Consider the following 26,256-nt stretch of genomic DNA (forward strand, 5'->3'; position numbering starts at 1 on the left):
GCAATGTAGGTTGATATACGAGAGTCTTAATGTCACTGAAGAAACTTTTGGATTTCTGTAAACCATACGCAGACTCTACGGAACACGATCTTTTTTACTCCGACCATTGGTCAGTGCAGCCTATTGTGCCACGGCCGCCGTATGATGTGGAGGTAGTCGTCCTGCCATCCGTATCACGTAGCACTTGTTGCACCAGTGTATGTAGATGATATAAAAATATGCTGTCAGTATGTAGTTTACCGGTTGAGCCCCATATAAAGGAGTTGTAATTTCACAGATCATAAGTCAATCTTATGACAGTATACTTCCACGTGTGGGCTCGGTCGCTAAGCTTTTCGCCGAATCCATTTTATTTTTATCTCATTTGGCTTCCAAGGATTCTTTCTCCATTCGCCTTTCTTTCCCCTGACTTGTACACACGCCAAGTCTCTATTACCCTTTACAACAGAAGCATCTCACTATTTGGCGGTCATGTCTGCCCGAGTACCACTGCGCCTAATGCCACTGGGCGGATCGGTGACCAAGGGAGTTGGCTCATCCCACGGCACGGGGTATAGAAAAGCACTACTTGAGCTTCTTCAAGCGCAGAACTTTGAAGTCTGTATGGTCGGGTCGCGCAGGACAGGCCCAATGCCCAATAACGACCATGAGGGATGGCGCGGAAACAGAATCGACGAGATAACAAACAAGGCTATGAAGTCGGTCGAACGTTTGATGCCCAATTTGTTAACCGTCAACGCGGGCTCCAATGACTGTATTCAAGCGTTTAGAGTCGACGAGGCGGGGCAAAGAATGAACGATCTGTTGGAGTATATCTGGCATGCGTCGCCGAACTCGACTGTCCTTCTCTCCACTCTCCTGGTCAACTCGGATAAGCAGGTGAACGAGTGAATCATGCACGTTAATGACCAGTTCCGTGCTCAGGCCGAGAAAAAGGCGGCCTTGCAGAGGAGGATTATTCTTGTGGACCTTTATAATGATGGACCTCATGTTGATGGTCTGGTTGATGGCATACACCCCAATGATGAGGAATACGACGAAGTGGCACTTCTTTGGTTTAATGGTATCCAGAGGACCCTGGAGAAGGGCTTGATAGTGGGACCGAATGACGCTGGAATGTAGTTCACTAGAGCACTTTCGTGACTCGATTACTTGTATCAAGTCCTACTTAGGTGTATCAGTGACAATTGTCTTGTGTACAGTGCGGACGGTCTGGCCGAGTGCACGACAAAATCGTTCCATATTAAAGTAATTAATAGAGGAACGGACATTATAACCGTTGCCACCACATGGAAATCAAAGGTTCCTATCAGGAATCCATAGTCAGAATTCAGGGACAAACTACAAATTCACCTTCGAGGTGTGGTAATATGTGACCAAGCACCGGGCGCCTGGAGACCGCTGAGCTGATCTCGTGTCAGATATGGTAGAGGAATGTCAGAATCGTCAAACCTATACACACGACCTTGCTATTCCGATCAACCCGACAAGCAATACCATACATGACTCTCAGCCCAATTCAACTACTTCCGACCGTCACGCATTTCCCTTTGTCATGCCTCCTGCGAGTTCTCAACTTCCCGAGTAGCTTCCATAAACCTTTCGATCATATTGTCAAGATCGGCTGTCGTTATGAGGTCTTTCCTCTTTTCCCACCCGAGCTCGACGGGAAGCCGTTCTTTTTCTACAGAGAAATTACATTAGACATGAACAATATTCTGAATGAAGTTGAATACACACCGAAAAGATACTCGATCCAAGATGTGTTGACAGTCGCCGAGACCTTGTCGCCGAATACAAGGAGGTACGTGGCTGTCTGTGCATAGCTAAAGCGAAGGCGTGACCCGGAGAGGTCAAATGTAGGGTTGGTAGCCTTGGACGTGTTTATCCGTGCGAGACGGGCTCTCGCTCCTGCGTGGAGATCGATTAAGGGTTCTGTCCAGTATGACTTCGCTTGGTCGAAGAGGGTCTGGTTGAAGGAATGGTTGTCTCCGAAGTAGAAGTCTCCACGGCTAAGATCATCAGATGGTTAGATTTCCCGATCAGGTTGGGGAATAATGTTCACAAAGGGTCTGAACTTACCTCAGACTTCCATCATGCTCGATGATGTTGTGATGATCCAAATCGTCAAGAGAAAATGTGGTGGCATTGGGTTTTAGGTTAGTCTTCAACGCTGCTGCGAAGAGTATGTCTGAAAGCCCTTTATCTACATGCAACGCGTCCATGGCGCGAAATGTATCTTGCTGCGTGATATCTTTCCCATCGTGTTGGAGGATGTTATGATTGGCAAGTGCATTCAGCACGGGGCACGGACTGCGCACTGGTGGTCTTTAGCTTGGTATTTGAACCGTCTACAACACTTCATCTTACCATCATCAGGCCCAGGGGGTGACCAAGGTATTTCTGGTGATAATGCGCTCGCAAGCGCAGCAGATACCGCTAGTAGAGTCAACCTCATCTTGATGTTTTGTTTGGTGTTCAGCTCCAGTGTTTAGGCGGATTTTGGGGGTAAATATACTCCCCGGTTCAGAACTAGAAATAGGAGCAGTTGACCTATTCAAACTATTTCATTGGCCTATGTATCCAGTAAGGAGGGAGAGCGCATTCCTGAAATATGCAATAATCCTGCACCTGAGATATGTCACATGGACAAAAATGAAAGCAAGAGTCCAGACCCACGCAGATGCAATATCGATGCTGGCGAGCTCAATGCACATATGATACAAAGTACTGCAGGACATGATGTCATAATGTGATTCACAACCTGAACTCGGAGACCTACGATGTTTTCACTATTCCTGGATTGGACAGCTCGGGAACGAGCACATCTCATGGGATATGGTTTGCTCCAGACTCTGCATTAATATTGATATTCCCCAGTTCAGGTCCTGTGATGCGGGATGCCCTAAGAGGATGCCAAGCCCTGCCTCATCTACCGAGGTTGATGAGATCGACAAAGCCATTCAAGAACCATTCAAGAACAAGGTGCTTGTTCGCACTTTGTATTGCTTGTTTTTTTTTTTTGTTGCCTTTGTCAGCCTTGTATGATGTCGTCTCTTGGTCTACAGGGGTAATCTCTGACAATCCCCCAGGCTACAGGCTACAGTGGCATCCACCTTACCAGACTGCGACTAGTTCCTGCGCTATGAAGACGCTAGCGTCGTGAAGATATACGGGATGGGGCTAATATTATCAGCACAGACGATACGAAAGAAAACCGAGGTAGACCGAGTCCGCACAAGCCATCGTGGTAAAGGACAACGCCGACCTCCTCCACTTCCCCGACCGGAACGTTCCCACAGCTTCCCACAAAACCATGACAGATTCACCCGCTCAACCAGCAACGCCTGCGGTCCACCATCCCGCACGGGCCGCGGTTGCCTGTACGCAATGTAGACAAAAACGTCTGAAATGCAATTCGGGCTATCCTCAGTGCTCGCGGTGCTTGTCCGCGGGGTCTAACTGCACGTACATCCCCTCGCGGCGTGGCCAACGCCCGCCCAAAAACCGACCCGAGCTGGACTCGGTCTCTCAGCATATCTCAACCTTCGCCATCCAGACCCCGCGATCCTCCTTTCTCCCGGCCACCCCGAATACTGCACTGCCTCTCTCCCTCGCGGACACCCCGGCACCAGGGGAGGTGTCGCAGCCGGTGAACCTCGCTCCTGGTCCGGCCTCGGCGACCTCCCCAATGACCAGCTTCACCACCACGGCCACCACGTCATCTCGCCTCCATTACAATGAACGCCTGGTCAACTACTACTTCAGCAACTTTCACCCCGCGCATCCCATCCTCCTCCCGCACTCGCTGTACGCCACGCAGGGCTACCCGGACTACCTGCAGGTGGTTGTGCAGTTCGTCGGCAGCCACTATGCATCGTCCCCGGTCGATTGGCAGACGCGAGAGGAAACCGTCCAGGCCATCATGAGCAGCAATAGCCCGCAGACGCCGGAGATGGTCCAGGCCCGGTTGATCTGCGCCCTGGCGATCCACGCGCGCTACGAACTCATGGACTCGTTCACGATCTTCCAAGCGGCAACCGACCTGGCCATTCAACTCGGCATGGACTGCGCGAGCTTCGCCGTGCAGCATGGGAACCAGAACCACATGCTCGAGGAGAGCCTGCGACGGACCTGGTGGGAGCTAGTCTTCAGCGAAGGCATTCTCTCCGGTCTCTACCGCCACCAGCGATTCACCCGCGCGACCTACTTCTCCGACGTCCTCCTCCCCTGCGAGGAGACCGACTATGAGAACCTCACCATCCCCGACCCCTCTAACCTCGTGTCGCTGACCCAATTTGACAAGAGGATCTTCAACCCCAACAGCATCGAGTTCTCCTCGTACTCCTATCGCATCGAGGCCGTTCGTATCTTCGTGAACGTTCTCACCCTGACCGAGCCAGACTCTAACATGCGCCCGTCGCAGGTTCATGCCGTGGACCACGCCATCGCCGGCTGGATCCACCATCTCCCAGACGTGAAGGGAGATATCCTGCAACCGGACGGCAAAGGCGACGAGATGCTCTTCCAAGCGTACATGATCGTGCAGTACGCCAGCATGTTCCTGCATTTCCCGCGCAGCGATCTCATCTCCATGCTCCCGAATCCGGACATCGCTTGTGCGCAGAACGAACCTCATGTGTCGCCGACGACGTCCCAGCGTCTGCACGGGCTGAAAGCGATTGTCGCGTCCAAGTGGATCTTCAACCTGGCAGCCTTGCGGCTCCCGGTGATCAAGCACACGCCGCTGTTTATTTGCGCGCTGCTGAGTGCAGCGATCGTGCAGTTGTCTGCATTATCCAAGAGGAGTCAAGACGAGAATATCGACATCATGGAGTGCTATGACTCGATGTACCTGGCGATCGGGGTGTTGAAGTCGTTCAGTAAACATTGGCCCTTAGGGCAATCCGCGGTGCAGGAGCTGCAGAAGGTGGCCAGCGAGGTCTTGAAGGTGCAAACGACGACACAGACCTTACCGGAGGAGGATGGCTGGACGTGTAATATCGACTTTGAAGGGGTTCAAGGGTTATTACATGGGAATCGCGATATGACGGGTTGACGAAAGAGTGCTAGAGAGACTTTAGCGCCAGTGGGGATGTCTTCGTTAGCGTGCTGGAGAACTATGCAGATTAGGTAAGAAAAATAGACGTAAGAAATTCGAATTCAAATGCAATCCGATCGAGTGATCCCAGAACGAATCAACGCAATCTTCAGCCCTCAGAAAATCACTCGGATCGTGCTATATTGTGCCCGTACTTTTGTTGATGACCGATGTCGGGGATGTTACCCGTTGAAGCGATCAACACGGCGTCGCGTAAATTAGTCGGTTTGGCAACTTTAGCAGCCTAGCCAGATCTTTTGCCCCTTCCCCAACCTCAACAATCCTGCGAGTCGAAGACGTGATCAAAGCCACATATGAATGGACAGCCCAGCTCTGAGTCACTTCAACGAGAGCATATAAAGCCAACGCGACCGAAGTAGCCGAGTGATTTAAGGGGGAAAACGTGGCATGGGAACGAGCTAAAAGAATAAATAAGAAAAGAACCACACCATGGGTGGCTTCTCCAGCGCAGCGAGCAAACTGCACCGCACTCTGAAGCTCAGCGGCGATACCGATCAATGGAGAAACCGAGATCTGATACCCTTGTCTGCAGGTAGGATTTAATGTGGGGATGCGAACAGGGGTCTTTACAGGGGTCGTGACGGTGCTAACCCTCGAGCATAGATCGTACGATCTGGTCCAGCTGGGACTTCCTCTATCTGTGGAGCACCGTCTTCTTCACGACATTCGGCTGGCAAATCACTTCGTCGCTCTCGGCCTCGGTCTAAATGTCTGGCAATCTATCCTCTGCAACATCATTACGAAATTCCTTCAGACCGCCGTGGTGTTCTGTGTCGGATGGCCCGGTGGAGTCTGGCACATTGGCTTCACCGTCAACTCCCGCTCCGTGTTTGGAATGTGGGGATCGTATGTGCCAGTCATTCTGCGCATTTTCCTCTGCATTATTTGGTATGGCGTCCAGGCGTTTACGGGCGGCCAACTGGTGGCGATTATCCTGTCGACGATCTTTTCCGGCTACCATCATATGGAGAACACACTCCCGGAGTCGGCGCATATGACCACCAAGCAGTTCGTTGGATATGTCATCTTTAATATCAGTGAGTGTGCCTTCCTCTTATTTGCGCCCGCAACATGGGATCTGACGCGGTACAGTCTCGCTCGGACTCTTGTGGGTGCCCCCGGACAAGCTGAAGAAGCCCTTTAAGTTTATCGCCGGTATTAACCTGCTCGTCATTCTGGGACTGGCGATCGGCCTCATCGCTGGTGCCCGAGGTGGCTCCCTGGGGACCCTCCAAACGTCCCAGCGGACAGACAACCTGGGATGGACCTTCATCCACGGTTTCGCGGTCGTTTTCTCTGGCAACGCGGTCGGCATGGCGAGCCACAGCGATTTCTCACGTTTCGCTCGGCGACCGGGGGCTCAGGTTAAAGGCCAGCTCTTCTCATTCCTGATCTCCGGGAACGTTGTGCCCATCCTGGGGATTTTTGGCACCGCCGCCGCCGCGAAGATGTATGGCGACGTGAACGAACTGGGTCTGTGGAACCCACCCAATATTCTGCAAATGTGGCTGGACAACCAGTACCATAACCCGGCCATGCGAGCTGCGGCATTCTTCGTCGCGTTCGGGTTGACATCGAGTATCATGGCCATGAACTCCATCGAGAACGGTGTCTCGGGCGGCATGGACATCGCCGGACTGTACCCCCGGTACTTCAACATCCGTCGTGGATCGTATCTGTTGGCTGCGATTTCCGTGGTGATCAACCCGTGGCAGATCATCGCCAATGGCGCCATTTTCACCAACACTCTGAACAGCTTCGGAGGTGAGTTTTCTCGGGCCTGATACACCCCTAGTCGATCCCACACACTAACCCCGCCAGTCATCCTGTTTCCACTCATGGGCACCATGGTCGCCGACTACTACATCGTTCGCAAGCAAAAACTTAAGCTGTCCGACCTCTACCGCGCCGACGCGAGCAGCATCTATTGGTTTGAGGGTGGTTTCAACTGGCGTGCGTTCACGGCCTGGTTGGTTGGGTTTGCGCCCAGTATCCCCGGTCTCGCCGCATTGAATCCAAACAACACAGGAATCCCCATTGGCTTGACGTATACATTCTACTTGTGGCCCATCGCAGGATTCTTTGCGTCGTTCGTGCTGCATGCTGGTCTCTGCTATCTCAGTCCCCCGGCGGGTATTGGGGCGGTGGATGAGCAGGAGTTTGACCCGATGTATACCGAGCGGTCAGACGAAATACAGAGCCAGACCATTACCGCACTGGAGAAGGGCGGACATCCATAGACTGGCTCTGGTCCTCCCATGGCAAACGATGTGAGTTGAACGGGGTTACCTTGGTTGTCCCGACCTTGTACCGGATGGGCGCTGTCTCCGTGTTCCAAGAAAAAAAATTTCATTCTATGTAGTAATAATAGAACTCGCCTAATACATGTCACAATGTGATTTGACACCCGGTGTCCTTCCTTTTCGCAGAACATCCCCGACCGTGTAGTACGTATACATCTGGCAACCCGACGGCAGGAACGGCAGAGATGTACAAGTTGATGGTTAGGCTAACTTCCCGACTTCGCCGAGATGGATCCACCACTGCTTCGGTTGGGATTCTAGCGCTTCTTAGTGGGCCCTGTGACCTGTTGCTGGGATTAAGACCAAGCATTTTGACCAGGATATGCGAGAAGATCTTGGATAAGGTCAGACTAGGGCAATTTGCCATTGGCGATGGTGGTGCAACGGTCAAAGGGTCTCCACATATAAAACCAGTCCGACCGGGCAAACCCCTGTCATCGATCTAGATATCACGATCAACCACCAGAACAGCCATCATGATTGCAGAAATCCACTCTCTTGCTGAGTACGAGGCCGAGCTGGCGAAGCCAGGCCTTGTGGTCTTGGACTTCTACGCTCCTCATTGTGGTCCTTGTCATGTAAGAACCTCCGACTTCTGGTTGTTCAGGATACTAATCGGTCGGGAAGGTAATCGCACCTTTATACAGCAAGATCGCCGAAGACCAAAGCAGCGTACGCTTCTACAAGGTATACCACCGCGACCGTGCTATGTCTGCCATGTCTAATGCACAGTCTCCAGGTCAACGGCGTCGACGAAGCGGGATCCGAAGTGCAGAAGAAAGCAGAGGTCACCTGGTGGCCAACGTTGGTCGTGTACAAAGATGGCAAAGAAATCTGGCGAGACCGAGTGCCAAATCCTCCTTCTAGAAAGCCGTTGGAGTCGTTGGAGTATTACCTGAAGACGGTGGTGGCTTGATTTTAATGTGGTTCATGTTATGGATCAGGTTGTCGGCATTGTATTGAATTTAGTGCATTTTTCTTTGAAATTCCAATGTGATGCATGCCAGATTAAATCGGACAGGGATTATTGCTGCATGTAATCCAAGGCCCCTCCTCTTAGGGGCTTGTCGTGTTTGGTTTTCCTTAGACGCAGAAGAATTCAATCGTCGGGATTGTGGGATGTTTTAGCGCGACTGTCCCGGTCGTCGGCGACATTTCCTTTCGGGGACGTTAAAGATAGCGATAAAGCCGAAGTTGCGCGATCAACGCATTGCAATCGGCATCCCAAGCTGACTAACGATATAATAGGTGGCAACACTGCAAGAGTGCGCTGCAGTCGGAGCTTAGTTAGTGATCTACTCAATCGCTAGAGAGCTAAGCTACCGTATTGGGTAGATTTCGTAGCATGGCGCAGTCAGTGCGGATCGGCGTGGACGTCGGCGGTAAGACAGCAGCTTCGTACATTGCCTTGTATCGCCATGCAGGATCCGCTCACACCGCTTAGGAACAAACACCGACGCGGTGTTAATCGACCTGGGACAGCGAGACGCACCGTCTCGTGGCATTCGCTCATCTCACAAGGCCCCAACGTCCCCGGACGTCACCACGGGCATCCAAGAAGCTATTAACACGGTCCTTCGTGACTCCAAGGTCGCTCCGGAAAATGTGGCGTCCGTTACTATTGGCACAACTGCCTTCCTGAACTCCGTGCTGGAGCAAGACCCCCGCCGTCTAAGCAAGGTTGCGATTATCCGATTGTCGAAATCGTTCCTGCGTGATGTGAAGCCGTTTTCCGAGTGGCCAGCTGGACTGGCTAGTCTCATCAATGGATATGTCGGGTACATCGATGGCGGCCTCCATATTGACGGGTCTCAGGAGGCGCCGGTGGTCGAATCGCAGGTCGTTCGGGAGTGCGAGAACATCAAGGCGCTCGGTTTAACGACTGTCGTCGTGGCAGGTGTTTACTCGCCCATTGATGAGGTGTTCCGGCAGGAGGAAACGGTGCGGGAGATCATTGCCCGCGAGATTCCGGGGGCGGACGTCGTATGTTCGAAGGAGATTGCCAATATAGGTATGTTGGATACTCTGCCCCGTCACAAATCGGGTCGGCGAGGGTATTGCTAACGAACACGGTGGTAGGTTTCCTGGAGCGGGAAAATGCTGCTATCCTCAACGGCGCCATCTTGAGATACGCGCGTCAAACAATCCGACGCTTCCGCAGTGCGATGAAATCCCTTCATCTGCAGTGTCCGCTGTTTCTCACACAGAATGATGGCACCATCATAGACGCGACTAATGCAGCTAAGACACCCATCCGGACGTTCAACTCCGGTGCTACGAATTCCATGCGCGGCGCCGCATATCTAGCTGGAGAGGATCTGGCTAATAAGTCTACCATTGTCGTTGACATCGGTGGCACCACGACTGATGTTGGGGTTCTGCTTCCGTCTGGGCTGCCACGTCAAGCTTCGGCTTATGTGAAAGCCGCGGGAATCAAGGTAAACTATTCCATGCCCCATCTGTACTCTGTCGGACTCGGCGGAGGATCCATTATCCGTGATGCACAGAGCGACGCAAATACCGGGGCTGTCACCGTTGGTCCAGATTCCGTTGGGCATAGACTGCTCACGGAGGGTCTTGTGTTTGGCGGAGAGACTCTGACCGCAACGGATATTGCTGTTGCCGGTGGTCAGTGTGTCGTAGGTAATGCGGAGTCCGTTAAACATCTAGCTCCTGAGTTGGTATCTGCGTCACAGACACGGATCAAACAGATCTTGGAGCGCTCGATTGACCTCATGAAGACCTCGCCAGAGCCACTGCCAGTGCTCCTTGTCGGAGGAGGTGCCGTTCTGGCCCCTGCAGAGCTAGTGGGTGCCTCCAAACTCATCAACCCGCCATTCTTCGATGTAGCGAACGCGGTGGGGGCCGCCTGCGCCAAGGTCGGTGGAACAGTAGATAAAATAACCAGCATCGCAAATAAGTCGATCACGGACGCTGTGGAAGACGCTAAGAAAGCTGCCATTGAACGAGCTATTCAAGCCGGCGCCGTTCCAAATAGTGTTTTTATTGCTGAGGTTGAGTCCATGCCGATTCCATATATTTCCAATCAGTTGAGAACTGTCGTCAAGGCGATTGGAGATTTGGATACTGAGAGGTCAATGAACATGTTTGTTGACAACGATGAGGGCGCCGTGGAGGAGGAGACGATAGCTGACAGCCCCAAGACGGTGGAACACCTTCAAGTGCCGGACGTGATTCCCGTTGATCATCTTACCTACAGGCCGAAGGTTCTCTTCAACGAGAAGGCTGGCTGGCAGGAATGGCTCCTGACAGAAACCGACCTGGACTACATCGCAGACGGAGCGTATGTCCTCGGCTGCGGCGGCGGCGGAAGTCCAGACGCTGGCCGCATTCAACTACAAGAGATGATCCGTCAAGGGTACAAAATCCGGTGCATTGATCATTCCGTCCTGCCGGACGATGCACTCGTCTACTGGGGAGGACGCATGGGATCACCGGCAACCACTGTGGAGCGACTCCAAGCCCACGAAACGGTGGATGCGATCGGCCAGCTCATGCACTACATGGGTCACAAATCCTTCGATGCCGTGATGGGCCTCGAAATCGGTGGGTCCAATGGTCTCGAAGCCTTTCAATGGGGCTCAGATCGATTCTACGATTGCCCCGTTATCGACGCGGACTTCATGGGCCGTGCCAATCCCATGATCTGGCAGACTACAATGGCCGTGTATCGGCCGGGGGAGCTCGCTCCTTGTGCAATTGACTCCGGCGATGGAAGGTCTGTCATCATGCCCCGAGCGGGTGATGATGAGATGGTCGACCGGGTGCTCCGTGCTGCTTTGACTGAAATGGGCTCTTTAGTTGGCTTATCAGCTCGCCCGACAAATGGTGCGGCTGTGAGGGCATTCGCCATTTTGAATACGGTGTCACTATCATGGAGAATCGGGAGAGCCATTGCCCAGGCTGCTCAATATAGTACACTTCTCACCGTGCCAGAAGCCATCATTGCTGAAGTCGGAGGCGCCCAGTCCGCCAAGGTCCTATTCCGAGGCAAGATCTCTGGAATCGAGCAGACAGTATACAAAGGACATTCATACGGCGAGCTCATCATCACCGAAGTCCCCGCCGAGGACGACGACCAGACCACTAATCAGAATTGCTCCCCTGCGGTTGCGCAAGGCGGGCAGCTCCGCATCCCGTTCAAAAATGAGAATATCTACGCAGAGCATCATGCTGCCGACGGCTCGAAGAAGATCATCGCCAGCGTGCCGGACCTCATTTGCATCTTGGACAAGGAATCAGGCAAGCCAATCGGGGTGCCCGAGTACCGCTATGGCTACCAGGTGGTGGTGCTGGGATTAGCCTGCTCTCCACACTGGTCCAAGACGGAACGAGGCCTCGAGATCGGTGGACCGAAGGGCTATGGATATGATTTCGCATATGAGCCGTTGGGCGAGTATGTTGAGCCTAGGAGTGTGATTGATGAGTTCAAGGAGGGTAAGTAGGCCGCACGCAGCAGATCATCGTATAAAATTGTTAATGCTAGCGTTAATGAATACTTTCCACCTCGTGTAAGCCAAATTCCCCACTTAAAGACGACATGGACCATAGATGTGAGAAGGAGAGAATCCGCTCGACAAGATCGAAGTGGAGAATCAAGAGAATTAATTATATACGCCGTATTCTCCACTGGGTTTATCCACTCGGGTGGATGTTGATCCGATGATTTCAGGGGCATGACAAACATGACAAACATTCCATTCGAGCACAAGACCAATATTGGAGCCCAAGGCACGCTTTAAACGACACAAAAGGAGAACCCAAAGGAAAAGACTGCTGAACTAAATATGAGGCTGAGTAGTAACGGCTCTTTCGGATTTTCGGTAGATATTTACAGCTTGGGGTAAGGTCCATGGAGATGATTCCAGATGTCTGTGGTCTTGCCCTCTCGATATATATATTTAAAGAAGTCTTGTGTACGGTCTCAAATTGTCATGAAGTGACTCCGAGCTCTAGACACAGATTGACCTGTTCTGCCTAAACGTGCTATGTCTTATCAAGAGCTGTATACTCGATCTACGGTGTATGCCTTGGCTCACGAACGGGAGTAGTGGACACATTGCAGATCTCTCGTATTCAACCCAATACAGGCAGCAATAATCATCCTTTATAACAGTCATCTTGACGCTCCAGACTACGTTTCTTTTATACAGGTGCACTACGCCTAACGGTCCGCAGTGTGCAAGTTTTTACACGAATAGATGCACTATGAGTTGTAGGTTCCCTAAAGTCCCGGTGCACAATATCGCATGCTGATGGCAAGTCCCCGAAGCTATTGTTGACTGGGTCATGTGGCCCTTTAGGACCCTGGAATTCAGAGTTAATTTGGTCGGTGACTATGACTGTGGCAAGACCACTCTACTTTATCAGATGAAGCTGGGGGAATTGGTGACTACCATTCCGACAATCGGCTTCAATGTTGAGACCGTCGAATACCCGAACAAGTATAAATGGACAATCTGGGACATGTCCAGTGAGTGAGCCCACATTGACAGTGTGCCTGTTCTGCATTGTACTATTATGCCATTTTATAGCTCTGCCCTTCATATTTACTGGCATATCAATGACAAGTTACAGTATCTAGAAGGTCGCGCGAGCAATTGATCCACAGCTACTTTGGGGAGACTGACATTGTTCTATTTATCCACAACTGCGATCCGCAACAGCCCGAGCCCATCTATGATTTTCAATACTTTGTCGACTTTGTGCAGCAGCATGATTGTAGACATCTATGGATTCTCCTTAACAAACAAGACACACTTCCCCCAGAAAGCGCCCCAGAAATTGTCGAGGGCCTGCGAAGGAAGTATAAGGAGGAGATGGCCCAGTGTGGGGATAAACTCTCATGGAGGATTTTAGATCACAGACTCAGTGCCAAAACGGGAGAAGGGGTGCTGGAAATCCTCCGCCAACTTCATTCATCTGCAGATCTTCTTTTGCGGACTCGACCGAGACCCCAGCCCCAACCGAGTGCCGATTCCAAGCAAGAGCCTAAGATAGTGTTTACTCTAGACAAACCAGAGGATACAGTATCCAGTCCGAGTCAGAGCGAGCCTATTAACAAACGAGCATCACAGGATCCTGTTAATGCCCAGGCCTTTTGGGACTCATTTGTTACTGGAGACATACCAGTGTGGGATCATCATGCCCACCTGAAGGTGACCTACATTGTAGTTTTAGAATATGTGAAACGAAGACAAAGTACGTTTGCTATGGCTGATGTCATAATCGCCCATCTAAGGCGATTACAAAACAGTCTGCCAGAGAAGTTCAGAAATAGGGTACATCGGTAAGCTCTGTCCAGTTCAGAAGTTCCTTTAGTTTATACCCAGGAACCGCCCAATAAACTAAGAATTTATTTGTAGTACGATAACGATTTTCTGGATTTTACAGTTACAAATCGTCATCAGAAATTACAGGATCGCCAACAGACTTGGTGAAGACCCGTTATGGATCGACTTTTACAAGGTCTTGTTCCATACACCATCTGTGATGAACCCCCGTCTCTGGAGTTCGTATTATAGCACACAATATCTTTTTCACCCACGAGCATGGAGTTCATGGATCCCTCCTGATCATCAGCCATTGCCCGTCATGACATCCCTTCTTGACAAGCCTGCTAGTTTCTCGACAAAAAAAGGAGATCCCGCTAGACTGATACGATTCGCGTTTGTGTTCATCAGCCAGTGCGAACAGATCTCAGAATCGCGCGACGAAAATGCCATACAACAGGCACTTGTCACACTCCAATCAACGACTATCCGTCTACGGGCTATACACACGGCGACACCACCATATTCCGAAACGCAAGCCCGGTTTTGGTTGCATATGGTCCGCGCATGTCTACAGTCATTGGAGATACCCCAGGGAGACAGTAGAGGAATTATACCGTCACAATTGACATTTGACGGTTTCGTGGCCCTTTTCTGTCTCAGACCAACGTTATGGAAGAGATACTATACCCAAAAGACATGGGATGGTCTCGCTGCTCGAGTCCAGTATGTTGCCCCAGAGAGACGCGCGTTGCCAAATGTTATCAACATATCGGCCCGTAATAGTGAGGTAGAGGCGATAATGAGAGGGATAGAAAAGGAGGCACTACATTCGGACTCAGAATCATTGGAGGATGTATTGTTGGCTACATACACGGAAAGTGCAGAATCGTCTGGGACAAAAGAGCAGAGAGTCGACATTGAGGCTTTTCTTTCATGTTGCGATGATGGTCTAAACCATGAAAAGGGTAGCTTTGTTGATTAGAAGGCATGACGAATATCTGACTGAGCAATATCACGAACGCGTACGCTGCATAAGGGAGACATAAGAAGATCTGGCCTAGAATCATTCATAGCATATGGCTGTTGTAGATCGAGAACATAATACTGTACCAGAGCGACATAGGGTTTTTGTTATCACACGGCCTTTCGGAGACAACGCCAAGCATACATGCTGTAAATCAAGCCGACGGAGCCAAAGTTCAAGGCTCTTCGGAGACAATAGCCGAGACTTGGACTCATATCAAAATTCAACCTAGCGAAGCACATACGGCTTTACTAATAGGACCTATTGATGATAGCATGATTAGCCCACTCCACCAGAAGTGTGAGCAACTAAATAGAAAAACAACTCATATTTCACGAAATTTCCTAGTTGCTGCTTGTGTGAGTATGAATATTTCCAGAGTTGTGGGAGATCGCCAGGTTATCGGAACGCGTGATGAGATCCTCTAGAAGTGAACGCTACTGCGTTAGTGAAGTGGCAGGCCAATATGTTATCTATGAATGGACCCGAATGTACGGTGAATCTAGTCACATTGTCCCGGTAGGGATGATTCTACCTAAATGATAATCAGAGGGGAAGATATAGCCATAGTAAGTTGAATTTATCGGCATAAGAATGTTAAACTAGCGATGTTCAACGGAGTAGCTTAACGATTTCTGTGGATTGATTAAGATAATAGTGCAAATCTGTTTATCGCACCATTTCTGTTGTATTAGGGCCCATAACCCAAATATTACTGGTATAGAAATTATTATAAGCGATGATATTCACAAATAACGGGTCTGGCAAAGTACTAACATGATGTGCGCCCTGCACATTCCCAATATTATGGGCACCCTAAACAGTTTAGTGAATATCTGTACCGGTGACGAGGACTTTTTAATCATTATAGTCGGACTCGTCATCACTCCTCTTTCTCTTGTAATCTGTAGAGTATGGTAGATTTGGGTAAGCTTCGTATCAATGAGATTCTTGTCATCGAAATACAAACGGCGTAGTGTGGCTAGTTGATTGATCGTAGTCAGGTCAAGTGTATAGCAACGGGCGCTTTCTAAGATAGCGATACCTCTTCAAATGGCAGCCATTGAATGCCCCTGCCATACCTTAGGGGTAGCAAGGGTCTCAAGAACGCTGATGGAGAGCAAAAAGTCTTTCAAAAAGTACCCCCGATATAGTCTTCTGACCGCGTTCTGTGACAGTAGGCCTTGGGAGGCAAGGTGTTTCCAGTTGCCATGCATCTGGTATTCCATGGCCGTATACCAAGAATACCATCGCCAATCAACAGTTACAGATGGGCGTGCACAGATGGTCTTGGTGCAGCTTACCCATATAGGCAAGGAGTTCGATTTCACCAAGGGGACGTTGAGTCCTGGTTTTTGGCCAGATCTGAAGTATCAAATGTCCAATAGAGACACTGCCAAAGTTCCCTGTACCTGATCACGGTGTCCACTTCACGAAGGGAGCCGCCTTGGTGTCTCTCAGCTCGTACCTCGGAAGGAAGATCGAGAGTCGACCATTCCAAATCAGTTTTCTGCGTTTATTTTCTGTAGTAACGAACGGATGATAGAAACTATGAAAAGTAGGGTTATTCTGGGTAATTCCGAGTCAAGAAGATGGGTTAAGGATATCAGGAGGAAGGAGTATCGAACTAGAAACTACGTTATGGTTGAAGACATACATGTGAATTTGGAACACCGCTTTCAGATTCTGCCGCGTCCGAGGAACAGTCACAATTATAACAGAGGCATTGGTTTTAAAGGTCCTCTTACTAGGGTTAAGTTACGCCATTTTCTCCGCTGTTCTGTTGGCGTTGGACGGTTACGGCTAATGCCAGCTGTCTGATACAAGCGCACGCCACCGTCTCCACTGTCTTTTGTCGGTTGGAGGGGTTGTCGTTTTAGCTTGCTTGGCCTGACAGTACGCAAAACCAATAAATATTGCAATAATCCCGGTATTGGAGCACGATGTGGAGTTGAAACCGATATCTCCCTCGTGGCATATGATTATGGTTGATAAGATGCCTAATAAATATAATGGGGCCCCTCTCGTTGCTACCTAGAACCCAACCTTTTCATTCTGTTCATACTTTTGAAACAAAATCCTTCGTTGTATACTCTGGCTTCCCCCCATAATGTCTGTTCCCAACCACAACGAGATATGGCGTCGAGGGGCAGAGGAATTCAGAGGCCAGAGACTGCTGCCTCACGTCGTTGACTATCATGCCCATGAAAATCCCAATCGCGTGTTCAATTCCATGCCAAGAACCCAAAATGTGGCGGATGGGTTTCGAGATTTCGACATGAAGACAATGGCAACCGCGGTCGATTTCATGGCCTGGTGGCTAGATAGCCATTCCAAGAATGCCCCTAAGGAAAAGAAAGTCCTGGCGTATGTCGGAGTACCAGATATCCGATACCCTGTTCTCCTCTTTGCAGCAATCAAAGCCGGATGGACGGTAGAGAATCCGAAATTCCTCCCGAGGCCTGGCATTTCAGCTGATATCGTGATTTGCTAGACATTTTGGATATCGCCACGGAATCCGCCTGATCACAACCTGTATTTGCTGCGTGAGGGGAAAGTGAACCTTCTTCTCTACGCGGATGTAATGGAGCCAGTGGTTAAAGGCATTCAGCAGCTTGACTCTGCCTCTCTGATATCCTATCAGCCAGTACCGTCCCTGGAGGAAGTACTGAATGGCCAATCCCGTCCATACCCTTTTGATGTCGTGTTTGCGGACGTCAAGGATGAAAAATGTCTTGCTATGCACACGTCTGGATCCACGGGTACGATCAGCGCCCTGCACAGCCTTCTAGATGGTTTCTGACTCGGGTCGTAATTCCAGGACTTCCAAAGATTGTGTATTATACACATGCTGCATTCTCCTGTACGGACTCCGACCGAAATATCCCAGTCCCTGAAGGACGTCGGCCACAGAATGCTAAACAGTTTGATTTCTCTCCACCCGGGCGATTCTACTGCTGCTTCCCGCCGTTTCATGTAAGAAGTCTCCCCTGGATTTTGATTGCTTTTGGTTATGAAATAACTAATGAAGCGAAGCTGGGGGGTACAATGGCATTCATGGTTATCCCCGCGTTCTCCACGACTGCTACTGCTGTTTGGGGTCCTTCAACGATGCCACCCAGCGGTCACCTCGTGAGCGCTATCATGAACCACACGACAGTCCGAGCCCTGTATATTCCTCCGTCGACTATCGAGCAGTGGTGGACATGCGACCCGGATGCGCCCAAAAAGGCAGAAGGTCTCGACTTTGTGCTCTTTGGTGGAGGGCCTCTAGCACCCAGTGTTGGGCAGAAGCTCAGCGAATTGACGGACCTGTGTCAAATGTACGGCTCTATTGAGAGCGGCCAGATCCAGATGCTTATCCCCCAGCCCGGAGAATGGCAGTATCTCGAGCCCAACCCTGCCGAAGAGTGCGATATGCAGGAGGTGGAGGAAGGCTCCGGCCTTTACGAGCTGGTGCTCCATCAGGATGAGAAATTCCGCGGGCGACGTACTCTTTCACATACATTCCCGGAGGTGAAGGTATGGCGTACAAAGGATCTCTTCACTCCTCATCCGACAAAGGCAGGGTTGTGGCAATTCCATTCTCGCACTGACGATCTCATCGCGCTCGGCACTAGCGCGAAGGTGTTCCCCGTTCCCATGGAGATGGCTCTGCAAGGAGATCCCAATGTCGCGGGCGCGCTGGTCGTCGGAAACGCCCGCCCAGCAGTTGTCCTTATCATTGAGCCCGCCCAACCCTTGAATGGTGTGAGCAAAGACGAATTTATCGACAAGATCTGGCCCTCGATTGAAGAAGCAAATGCCGCTGCACCGACGCAAGGCAAGATCTCACGATCTCGTATCCTCCTGACAGAACCTGCTGTAGGGTTTGCAAGAACTCCAAAAGGCACCATTGCACGCAAGCGCTCCGACGCTCTTTACACGGCAGCGATCGATGCGGTGTTCAGAGATGGTACTGTGGACGAGACCAACTCGACTACTGCGTTTTAAAACCTTTTTGGGTCGATGAAACGAAGGGATTTATGCAGCCAGATACTCATACCGTGAGAAGCTGTTCAAAGGTGGCCGCCGATATTATGCCGGGCAAGTTGTGGACTAGAAATGCTAGCACTGCGGTTTTGTAGCGGTATAAAATGTTTAGTCCATATAGCCGAACTCCTGGCCGGTCGTAGTAGCGGAAGTTGGCCATACGAATTCTTACGTGGATTATTTATACGATAATAGTGGGAGAAAGCTGCCAGGAACCAAATCCTACGAGACCCACGCATACTAACGTAAATTCTTACTAGAGTGTTTACCCTGGTCCCACCGGTCACTCCCTTGAACGGTTCTCACCACAGTGGGTGTACTATTACCAGATATGATCACGAGCATGTGCGTAGCTTATACTCCAATGATGTGGAGTGACTTTTCTGGTAAGCAGGGCCAACCTCCTTTCGAAAGAGACTGATTTCCCATTTCAGCCCTCAAGTGAGCTTCAGGTCAAATGCATCACTAGTAGCTCTCCTCGAAATAAGTAAACTCCGCTGAACCCTCCCATCTTTGCCCTAGAGTAGACTGGGTCAGGGTAGTGGAGTCATAGTATCGTTGGCGCCCCAATGATCTTGCCCTGTGAGGATGCAGATCTTCACACGGGCCTCTGCTCAGCCTTGTATGCCCTGCAAATCTTAAGAAATAAAGGTATTTCTACTTCCATCTTTAAGGCACCATCGGCGTTCGCCTGTGCGCAGTACCGATTGCACGGTGTGAGGATTCATGATATCTGTGATGGGTAGATTAGTGGCTACTCTGCATTTTTCTATACATGTGAAGCCTAATCAAATATTAATGATTAGTGACTTGTATTTAGTTCTCCCCTTCCAGACGTAGAGAATAGAATATATCCATAGTATGCTTTTTATATAATATTTTACACTCAAGCCGTCACTCTCATCTCAGCTACAGACTCCTGTTTCCCAATCGCCAACCGTTCAGCCGCCTCGCGACTGTAGGTAGGCCCCTTATAAGTCCGCATACCCTGGAACAACCACCAGATGCCGACAAGGGTCATAAGCCCGACGGTAATAACACTGGTGTAGTTCATATTCTGCACTGTCACCGGCAAGGTGAAGGGGAAGCAGAAGAACACCACTGTGACGGCGATGTAGAGCACCGCGAGGATATTAACCACATAGCCAATTTTGTGGGGCATCGCACAGGGCCCGGGGACAACACTTCGGCGCCGGGAGAGCACATGCGGGACAATAGCACCGGCATAGGACAGGGTGCTCAGAACAATAAATGACGAGATCAACGCCTGGAATGCCGTGGTGCTGCCCACGTAAACACAACCGAGACAGGAAACCATCACTGCCATGGCTACTGTTGCATTGACCGGACAATCCAGCGTGGGGTGAACCTGGCCAAAGAACGAAGGAAAGGGGGTGGCATTGTCGCGCGCAAGCGACCACCACATCCGGCCACCCGTTGTAAGGGTTCCCACCAGTGTGGGAAAAGTGGCTAGGAAAAGCAGGGCGATAAGGCCTACTGCCCCCGCTGTAGAACCTGTTGCCTGCAGGTAGATCTCGGCAACGGGGAAATAATTGACGTTGGTGTTGAAAACGGCGTCAATATCGTTGATACCATAGAACAGCGCAATGAGATAGACAAACGCCGTGAGAAAAGCTGTCAGTAGCTGCAGCATAATACCCTGTGGGACTTTTCTCTCCGGTTGGGGAACTGAAGGTCGTTGTTAGTATGTACAAGCTGGGGCCAAAAAAGCAAAATAATAAGGAGCCATAAGGAGAGGAAGAACCAGGACATATCTACATACCCTCTTCGGAAAGGTGGCTAATACAGTCCGGAGTACCGACCGCAAAGGCAGCATTCAACAGCCCAGAAAGAAAGCAAATGCCGTCGGACCAGCCGCCAGTCTCGTTGTAGTAGGTTCTCCAGACTTGGGCATTGCTAGCGCGTCGGCCACGCGGCATCGCGGCCAGCACGACGATGGTTATAAACAAACCACCCATGGACAGTACCAGCGAAATCCGGTTGATGAGCGGAAGGTACCGGTTTCCCAAACATACAATGGCACAGCACATCCATAGTACAATTAAGAAGACAATAAAAGGCTGCCAGCTATGCCATTCTACCCCCGGATGCCGTAGGAGATACATGGCAACTGCCTCATTCCCCAGAATTGAGCTCATCGAAGCTGCAGATAGCAACCAGGCGCAGGCATTGAGGTAGCCCGTGAAAAAGCCCGCAGCACGACCATACTTCCCTGCCACCACGGACGACCAATGATAGACACCACCCGCCGAGGGAATCGCAGAGGCCAGCTCAGAGAGGGATGCAGAGATGAATGCGTAAAAGACAGTGACCAGGATAAGTCCATATAAGACCGCCATAGGGCCGCCATTATACAGTGCAGTTACAATAGTGCCTCCAGTAGCCGCCCAGGAACTATTCGCAATTGGTCATCTTAGTTAGGATCGGCGACTTCAGAAGGATGTGTAGGGAAGGGAACCCAGTGGACACACATACTTGGCAATAATAATTCCCAGGCTGGTCAAGCTAAACAATCCGAAACCACGAACCAACTCCTGCTTATGGCCCAGGGCCGCTTCAAGGCGTGCTTCATCGACCTGGATGTTTCCCTTACCGGTGCGACTAGCGTTGTCTGGAGCCTGCTCCATTTTTAGGCCACCGAGATCGAGTCAATACAAAAATGGAGAGTCAGCAATGGAAAGTTCCAACCGCAGCAGGTAAGCAGAACAAAACAAAGGAAAAAGAAAAAAGGGCAACCCGGAATTTGAGAAAGTAAACAGCGAGGCCGGGAAAGAATAGAAAAAACATTGCGTAAGTTTCCGATAGTTGCTGCAGGGGCTGCGAGGGCGGGACGATATGCATCTCAATCAAATCGGCGCAGATACGCGAGGCGAACGCCGCAGCTCGCTTGACCCCCACCGCGCTAAGCATCGTGGCCAAGTCTTGCTGTCACTCTTCATTCGGTCGCATGAAGATTTAGCGTCTCGGGCCTGCTTTCCTTCAGCATTCCGAGCAAGGATATGAATCCTAGAAACATGCCAATCTGCAGACCGGGATTCGCGTACGGCATTAATATGTCCAAGGGAGACGCCCCATGTCTGGAACATGAGTCCTCGCCTGTTGATTGGAGTACCAAAGCGTCCAGGTCTAGCAAAATATGAACCTGTACGAAATTTTTAGCTTATCTTATAGACCTAGGGAGCGCCACTAACCCACTGCCGCTGAAGACCTCGTGCATTTCCGATCGCTGCTGGCTCCTCGACAGATACGTAGAGATCGCATCCGATCTACTATGGGAGATGTTTCACCCACTCCTCACCAGCTCATGGTAGAAGCAGTTGTCTTCTGGAGTATAGCTGTGGTGATCTGGATTGGAAGACTGTAGGGCGACCGGTGTCTGCCCCCTTCTAACACATCAGGAGCTGAGAAGAATAAACAGTATCGCTCGAAGCATATCCAATGGAGGCATCCGAAATCTTCAAGGTGCGTACTGAGCCTCAATTCACAGGATGCCGCCGGTATTCGGACCGTTGAGTACTATTTACACAAAATACTAATAACAGAGTAGTGGATGACTACATTATGAGTGTCACCTTCGTACGTGTTCCATCATTTTTCTGAGTATCGACTACTCGTATACAAACCCATGGCGCTCACACGACTCGGCTGACTTGGTAGGGTATCTACACGACACTCCTGGTCCTCATCAATATTTCTTCCAATTACAACACCAACCTTTTCCCCACCGAGCAACTCCCACAGATACTGGCGGACCCCAAGGATGTGGCGAATCGAGTATATGGCAGCAAGATCGTGATTGGCCTGGAACAATGCATGCTTCTGTCGACATGGGGTGTCAAAACATGTCTCGTTGCCATGTATTGGAAGCTAACGAAGATGCTGAGCTGGCATCTCTTCGTTAAGCTCCTCGCCGGGTATGTCCTCCTCGGCTTCATTGTGATTGAGGTTACCTACTTCGCCGTGTATTGCCGACCGTTTCATGAATACTGGGCTGTTCCACCACAGGACGCACAGTGCGCGACATACCAACATTATTCCATCACGCAGGCGGTATTCAACCTTTCGTCCGATGCGTGCATGTTGATCATACCGATTCCCCTACTGAAAGGGACGCAAATGTCGCTTCGCAAGAAGATTCTCCTCGTCAGTGTGCTCGGGTTGGGAGTGTTCGTGATGATCGCCGCCATCCTGAACAAATATTTTAATTTCCACTCGCCGCTCACGACGATCTATCAGATCTGGTATATTCGCGAAGCCAGCACCGCCATCTACGTGGCCAACCTCATGTGCTGGTGGCCCCTCCTGCGCAAGCTTTTCGGCAATGTCTTGACACAATATCATAGTCGATACGCTACGAAGCAAGGGCATCCATCACATCCCTCCGGGGTCCTTTCCGGGGGTGCCAGCTCCACAAAGCCTCCGGCCGATCGGAAATATGTGAGTCCCAAACGATGGTGGCAGCCCAAGGGCCTTGGGGAGTCCTCTGCCCATGTAATTTCTACATCAGCCAGTCAGGAGGCGATCAATTTGCCCGTTCGTGACCCTCAAGCGGAAGGGCATTTGGAAATATGGCGTAAGGTGGACTACGATATCGAAGAAAGCTATGACGCAAATAAATAAGATCAAGCACTCCGAGGATTCTACTTTTCTTCTCCCTCTCCATATGTGATAATAACTCTATACTTCTCGGCCAGACAGCTAGGCAGCACGTAAAAACAACATCAAAAATATAAAAAAAAGCTAAATAGACGATCAATTACGCTGCATCAAGATGATCGCAATCAACGACAATAATAATCAAGCGGAACAAATCTTGGGCCGGACATGGGCTAAGCCACTTTACCGTGGGGCACAATTTATGCGGCCAGTTAATGCCTCTCATCTTTGAAATTTGCTTTCCAAATGTCTATCCATCGGGTGGGGCCGGCCACCAGCGTCAGAACAAAATTAATTCATGGTCTGGATGGCCAGAGGCCGCCGGATGTCTTTCCTTTCCATACACCAAGTGGAGTTGATTAGGGTTTAAAGGGTTTAACACTTTGGGCGGCGCGGGTTGGCCCGATCCCCGAGGCCGCGTTTTAGGGTTCCTACCCTGACATCGTGAGGTAGAGTGGATGAAGGGATTTCTTGTAATGAATCCCCGGCGTTGGCTGTCTCAAATTCATCTAAGTAAATTCCCTACGGAGTACGCTGGTTCGCATATACTAAACCGGCTCTAGTATTCTTTTGCACTATGTTTTTTTCGCTTCCGGTTCCTGTTTCCTGTACTGGTTAAGAGCTCGACGCTGCCGATGCGATCGACACAGCATTAATAACGCAATTTGACCATGCCATTCAGCAATTTCAGTTTCTTAGACTTTGGCCCTTGGCTATCCGAATGGGGGCTAAATTACTAGTGCTCCGGTCTCGGCAACTCAGGCTGCACTTTGGAGTCTTTCTGCCTCTTAAGTGCTTCACGCCGTCTCTTACGCGTAAGACTCTATAGCGTAATTATCAGCTGCAAAAATGAAGCTCACTCATCGGTTTCCGGGTGTGGCTATGAGTCGCTATACGCCATGCACAGTGCTCATGGTGCGAGGCGTAAATACCCTGTGAGCGTGTGTCGATCCCCCACGGCGTTCGGCATAGGGTCGCATCCAGCAAGCCCGCCGCGGCGTTCGACTGTTCCCGCGCTGAGCACTCCGTACTCCGTAGGGAATTTGGAGTTACCCGACCCATAACTTGCATAGCTTCTAATCGCTAACTAATGAACCTTCAAGTACATGAAGAACACCCTGTGAGAGCTCAGTACTGAGCTGATATCATTACTTTTTTGCCTGGGTGCCACCGTGACTATCATTACGGATGTTGCGGCTACTACCTTTTAATTCCCCCTCGCCCAGAATATATCATCCACGGTGGCACATAATATCCTAGCATTACAGCTGATGTAGATCTCACCGGGTCAATGATCGACGTGATCGGAATTGTCTTTCGTTCGAAGAAGCCCAGGCCGACATTGTAAGTGTGGCTTAGAAAACATACCAAAGGTATTACGTCCAATAAAGAGCAGGTCATATTCAGCATACTATCTGCATCAAAAGTAAACCCGAAAGATCCCATTCACAACTAGAAAGCACAAATATGCTCCTTCATATCCACCGCGGCCTATGCCTCCAAACACGCGGGACCACAGACCAGACACAATTATAGTGGACGAGGAACACAGCACTATCATGAACAACATAACATCAAGCAGTCAAACATAGCTCTCAGAAAAGAGGCTGGGCCGCGAAGCTCCATCAGCGGAAGCCGAATCAAATGATACCTGCGCCGGTAACGATGAAGTCCTTTGACTGAGCCAACGGACGCTCCTTGGCCTCCGTCTCATCGGCGTTGCGTCTGACGAAGTTGAATTGATAGCCATCGCTAATGGAATTAGGAAACTGATCACGAGGTGAGAGTAGTAGAACGTGTACATACTTTGCGGGAACACCGCTCACACCCTGAACATTGTAAGATTGGGCATCCCTGTTGATACCTTGATCGATACGCCTGGCATAGTTGGGGAAATGTCGCATGTTGACCAGCCAGAGATCAAAGGACGGATTATCGGTGCTAGATTGCAGACAGCATGTCAGCTCCCTGTCATTGTTCTCGATGACTGAGAATACGTAGCTTATAACTTACTTGACAGCGCTCCATGTGATCGTGGTTCCCGCCTGGAGGAAGATTCGATCACCCGTCACTGGAGTGCTGACCTCATAGGCTGCGACGGAAGACGCAAGAGCTGCGAGGCAAACGAGGATGAACTGCATCTTGGTGGTAATTGGGTGAAGCTGGGTGCTTTCACGAAAATTGTTCGAGGTTGTGGAGTATTCGTAAAGTGTGTTTGTTGATAGAGAGCGATGAGGCAGGAAACGGAGCAGAGCACAGCGGCAATATATACCCATCGTCTGGAAATGAGTATACTTACTTCTTGCTCATCTTTCAAGCTGTTTCCACTTGGACTCTGGATTATCGCCGAAGGTACATTCTACTCAACCGGTAGCCGAGAGACCTGAAACCCAAGAATGTCAATGCAATCCACTATCTACTGTACGTACATCCTCATGTCCTGATCAAAGAGTGCTCACCGTTATCTCGTCGAATTGCAAATTGTAGTGACGCTCTTTCATATGTAACTCGAAACAATTGATAGCCGAAGGAGTCATTCGGAATAGGATGATCGCCGATAAACTAGATAAGTAGAGAAAGAACTTCTGTTGGGATGTGCAGTCGCTCACCGTCCTTGCAGAAGTAGTTGCATTGCTATCGATACAGGACCAAGTATCTTGTCTCGCGCGTCTCAGCATCCAGGGATGTATATAGTTGGAGATCAAAGTTGTCTCGCATGCTATCCCACCACACGACTCAATCGAAATTCTCCATTGCAGAGGGAACATATATAGATTCAAGTGCAGATCTCTGTGTCACCAA

General features: G+C 50.3%; 10 protein-coding genes across 10 annotated transcripts; 7 read left to right on the forward strand and 3 right to left on the reverse strand.

Moving 5' to 3' along the window:
- Positions 1-471: 471 nt before the first annotated feature.
- Positions 472-1,122, forward strand: ANOM_000167 (uncharacterized protein; the record flags this gene model as incomplete). Its single annotated transcript, XM_015545425.1, has 2 exons — positions 472-879; positions 913-1,122. 2 exons carry the CDS (start codon positions 472-474, stop codon positions 1,120-1,122), a joined length of 618 nt encoding a protein of 205 aa, XP_015412517.1.
- Positions 1,123-1,553: 431 nt separating this feature from the next.
- Positions 1,554-2,458, reverse strand: ANOM_000168 (peroxidase family protein; the record flags this gene model as incomplete). The annotated part of the gene is made up of 4 exons (XM_015545426.1): positions 1,554-1,684; positions 1,741-2,012; positions 2,083-2,320; positions 2,371-2,458. The coding sequence occupies 4 exons, from the start codon at positions 2,456-2,458 to the stop codon at positions 1,554-1,556; spliced, it is 729 nt and encodes a 242-aa protein (XP_015412522.1).
- Positions 2,459-3,316: 858 nt separating this feature from the next.
- On the forward strand, positions 3,317-5,059 carry ANOM_000169 (uncharacterized protein; the record flags this gene model as incomplete). Its single annotated transcript, XM_015545427.1, has 1 exon — positions 3,317-5,059. One exon carries the CDS (start codon positions 3,317-3,319, stop codon positions 5,057-5,059), a length of 1,743 nt encoding a protein of 580 aa, XP_015412523.1.
- A 492-nt stretch (positions 5,060-5,551) lies between these two features.
- Positions 5,552-7,362, forward strand: ANOM_000170 (nucleobase cation symporter-1 family protein; the record flags this gene model as incomplete). The annotated part of the gene is made up of 5 exons (XM_015545428.1): positions 5,552-5,654; positions 5,726-5,823; positions 5,877-6,159; positions 6,215-6,886; positions 6,944-7,362. The coding sequence occupies 5 exons, from the start codon at positions 5,552-5,554 to the stop codon at positions 7,360-7,362; spliced, it is 1,575 nt and encodes a 524-aa protein (XP_015412594.1).
- Positions 7,363-7,901: 539 nt separating this feature from the next.
- ANOM_000171 (thioredoxin family protein) lies at positions 7,902-8,341 on the forward strand (the record flags this gene model as incomplete). The annotated part of the gene is made up of 3 exons (XM_015545429.1): positions 7,902-8,003; positions 8,053-8,112; positions 8,165-8,341. The coding sequence occupies 3 exons, from the start codon at positions 7,902-7,904 to the stop codon at positions 8,339-8,341; spliced, it is 339 nt and encodes a 112-aa protein (XP_015412593.1).
- Positions 8,342-8,770: 429 nt separating this feature from the next.
- Positions 8,771-14,703, forward strand: ANOM_000172 (uncharacterized protein; the record flags this gene model as incomplete). Its single annotated transcript, XM_015545430.1, has 6 exons — positions 8,771-8,807; positions 8,870-9,436; positions 9,505-11,883; positions 12,710-12,919; positions 13,024-13,735; positions 13,812-14,703. The coding sequence occupies 6 exons, from the start codon at positions 8,771-8,773 to the stop codon at positions 14,701-14,703; spliced, it is 4,797 nt and encodes a 1,598-aa protein (XP_015412592.1).
- A 2,152-nt stretch (positions 14,704-16,855) lies between these two features.
- ANOM_000173 (putative AMP dependent ligase/synthetase) lies at positions 16,856-18,738 on the forward strand (the record flags this gene model as incomplete). Its single annotated transcript, XM_015545431.1, has 4 exons — positions 16,856-17,179; positions 17,240-17,507; positions 17,567-17,721; positions 17,782-18,738. 4 exons carry the CDS (start codon positions 16,856-16,858, stop codon positions 18,736-18,738), a joined length of 1,704 nt encoding a protein of 567 aa, XP_015412591.1.
- Positions 18,739-19,663: 925 nt separating this feature from the next.
- Positions 19,664-21,425, reverse strand: ANOM_000174 (putative choline transport protein; the record flags this gene model as incomplete). Its single annotated transcript, XM_015545432.1, has 3 exons — positions 19,664-20,466; positions 20,561-21,192; positions 21,274-21,425. 3 exons carry the CDS (start codon positions 21,423-21,425, stop codon positions 19,664-19,666), a joined length of 1,587 nt encoding a protein of 528 aa, XP_015412590.1.
- A 644-nt stretch (positions 21,426-22,069) lies between these two features.
- Positions 22,070-23,418, forward strand: ANOM_000175 (uncharacterized protein; the record flags this gene model as incomplete). The annotated part of the gene is made up of 4 exons (XM_015545433.1): positions 22,070-22,158; positions 22,217-22,260; positions 22,346-22,374; positions 22,456-23,418. 4 exons carry the CDS (start codon positions 22,070-22,072, stop codon positions 23,416-23,418), a joined length of 1,125 nt encoding a protein of 374 aa, XP_015412589.1.
- Positions 23,419-25,094: 1,676 nt separating this feature from the next.
- Positions 25,095-25,595, reverse strand: ANOM_000176 (GPI anchored serine-threonine rich family protein; the record flags this gene model as incomplete). Its single annotated transcript, XM_015545434.1, has 3 exons — positions 25,095-25,206; positions 25,261-25,395; positions 25,468-25,595. 3 exons carry the CDS (start codon positions 25,593-25,595, stop codon positions 25,095-25,097), a joined length of 375 nt encoding a protein of 124 aa, XP_015412588.1.
- Positions 25,596-26,256: the final 661 nt, after the last annotated feature.

Source organism: Aspergillus nomiae, assembly GCF_001204775.2.
Source record: "Aspergillus nomiae NRRL 13137 chromosome Unknown contig00001, whole genome shotgun sequence".
NCBI lineage: Eukaryota > Fungi > Ascomycota > Eurotiomycetes > Eurotiales > Aspergillaceae > Aspergillus > Aspergillus nomiae.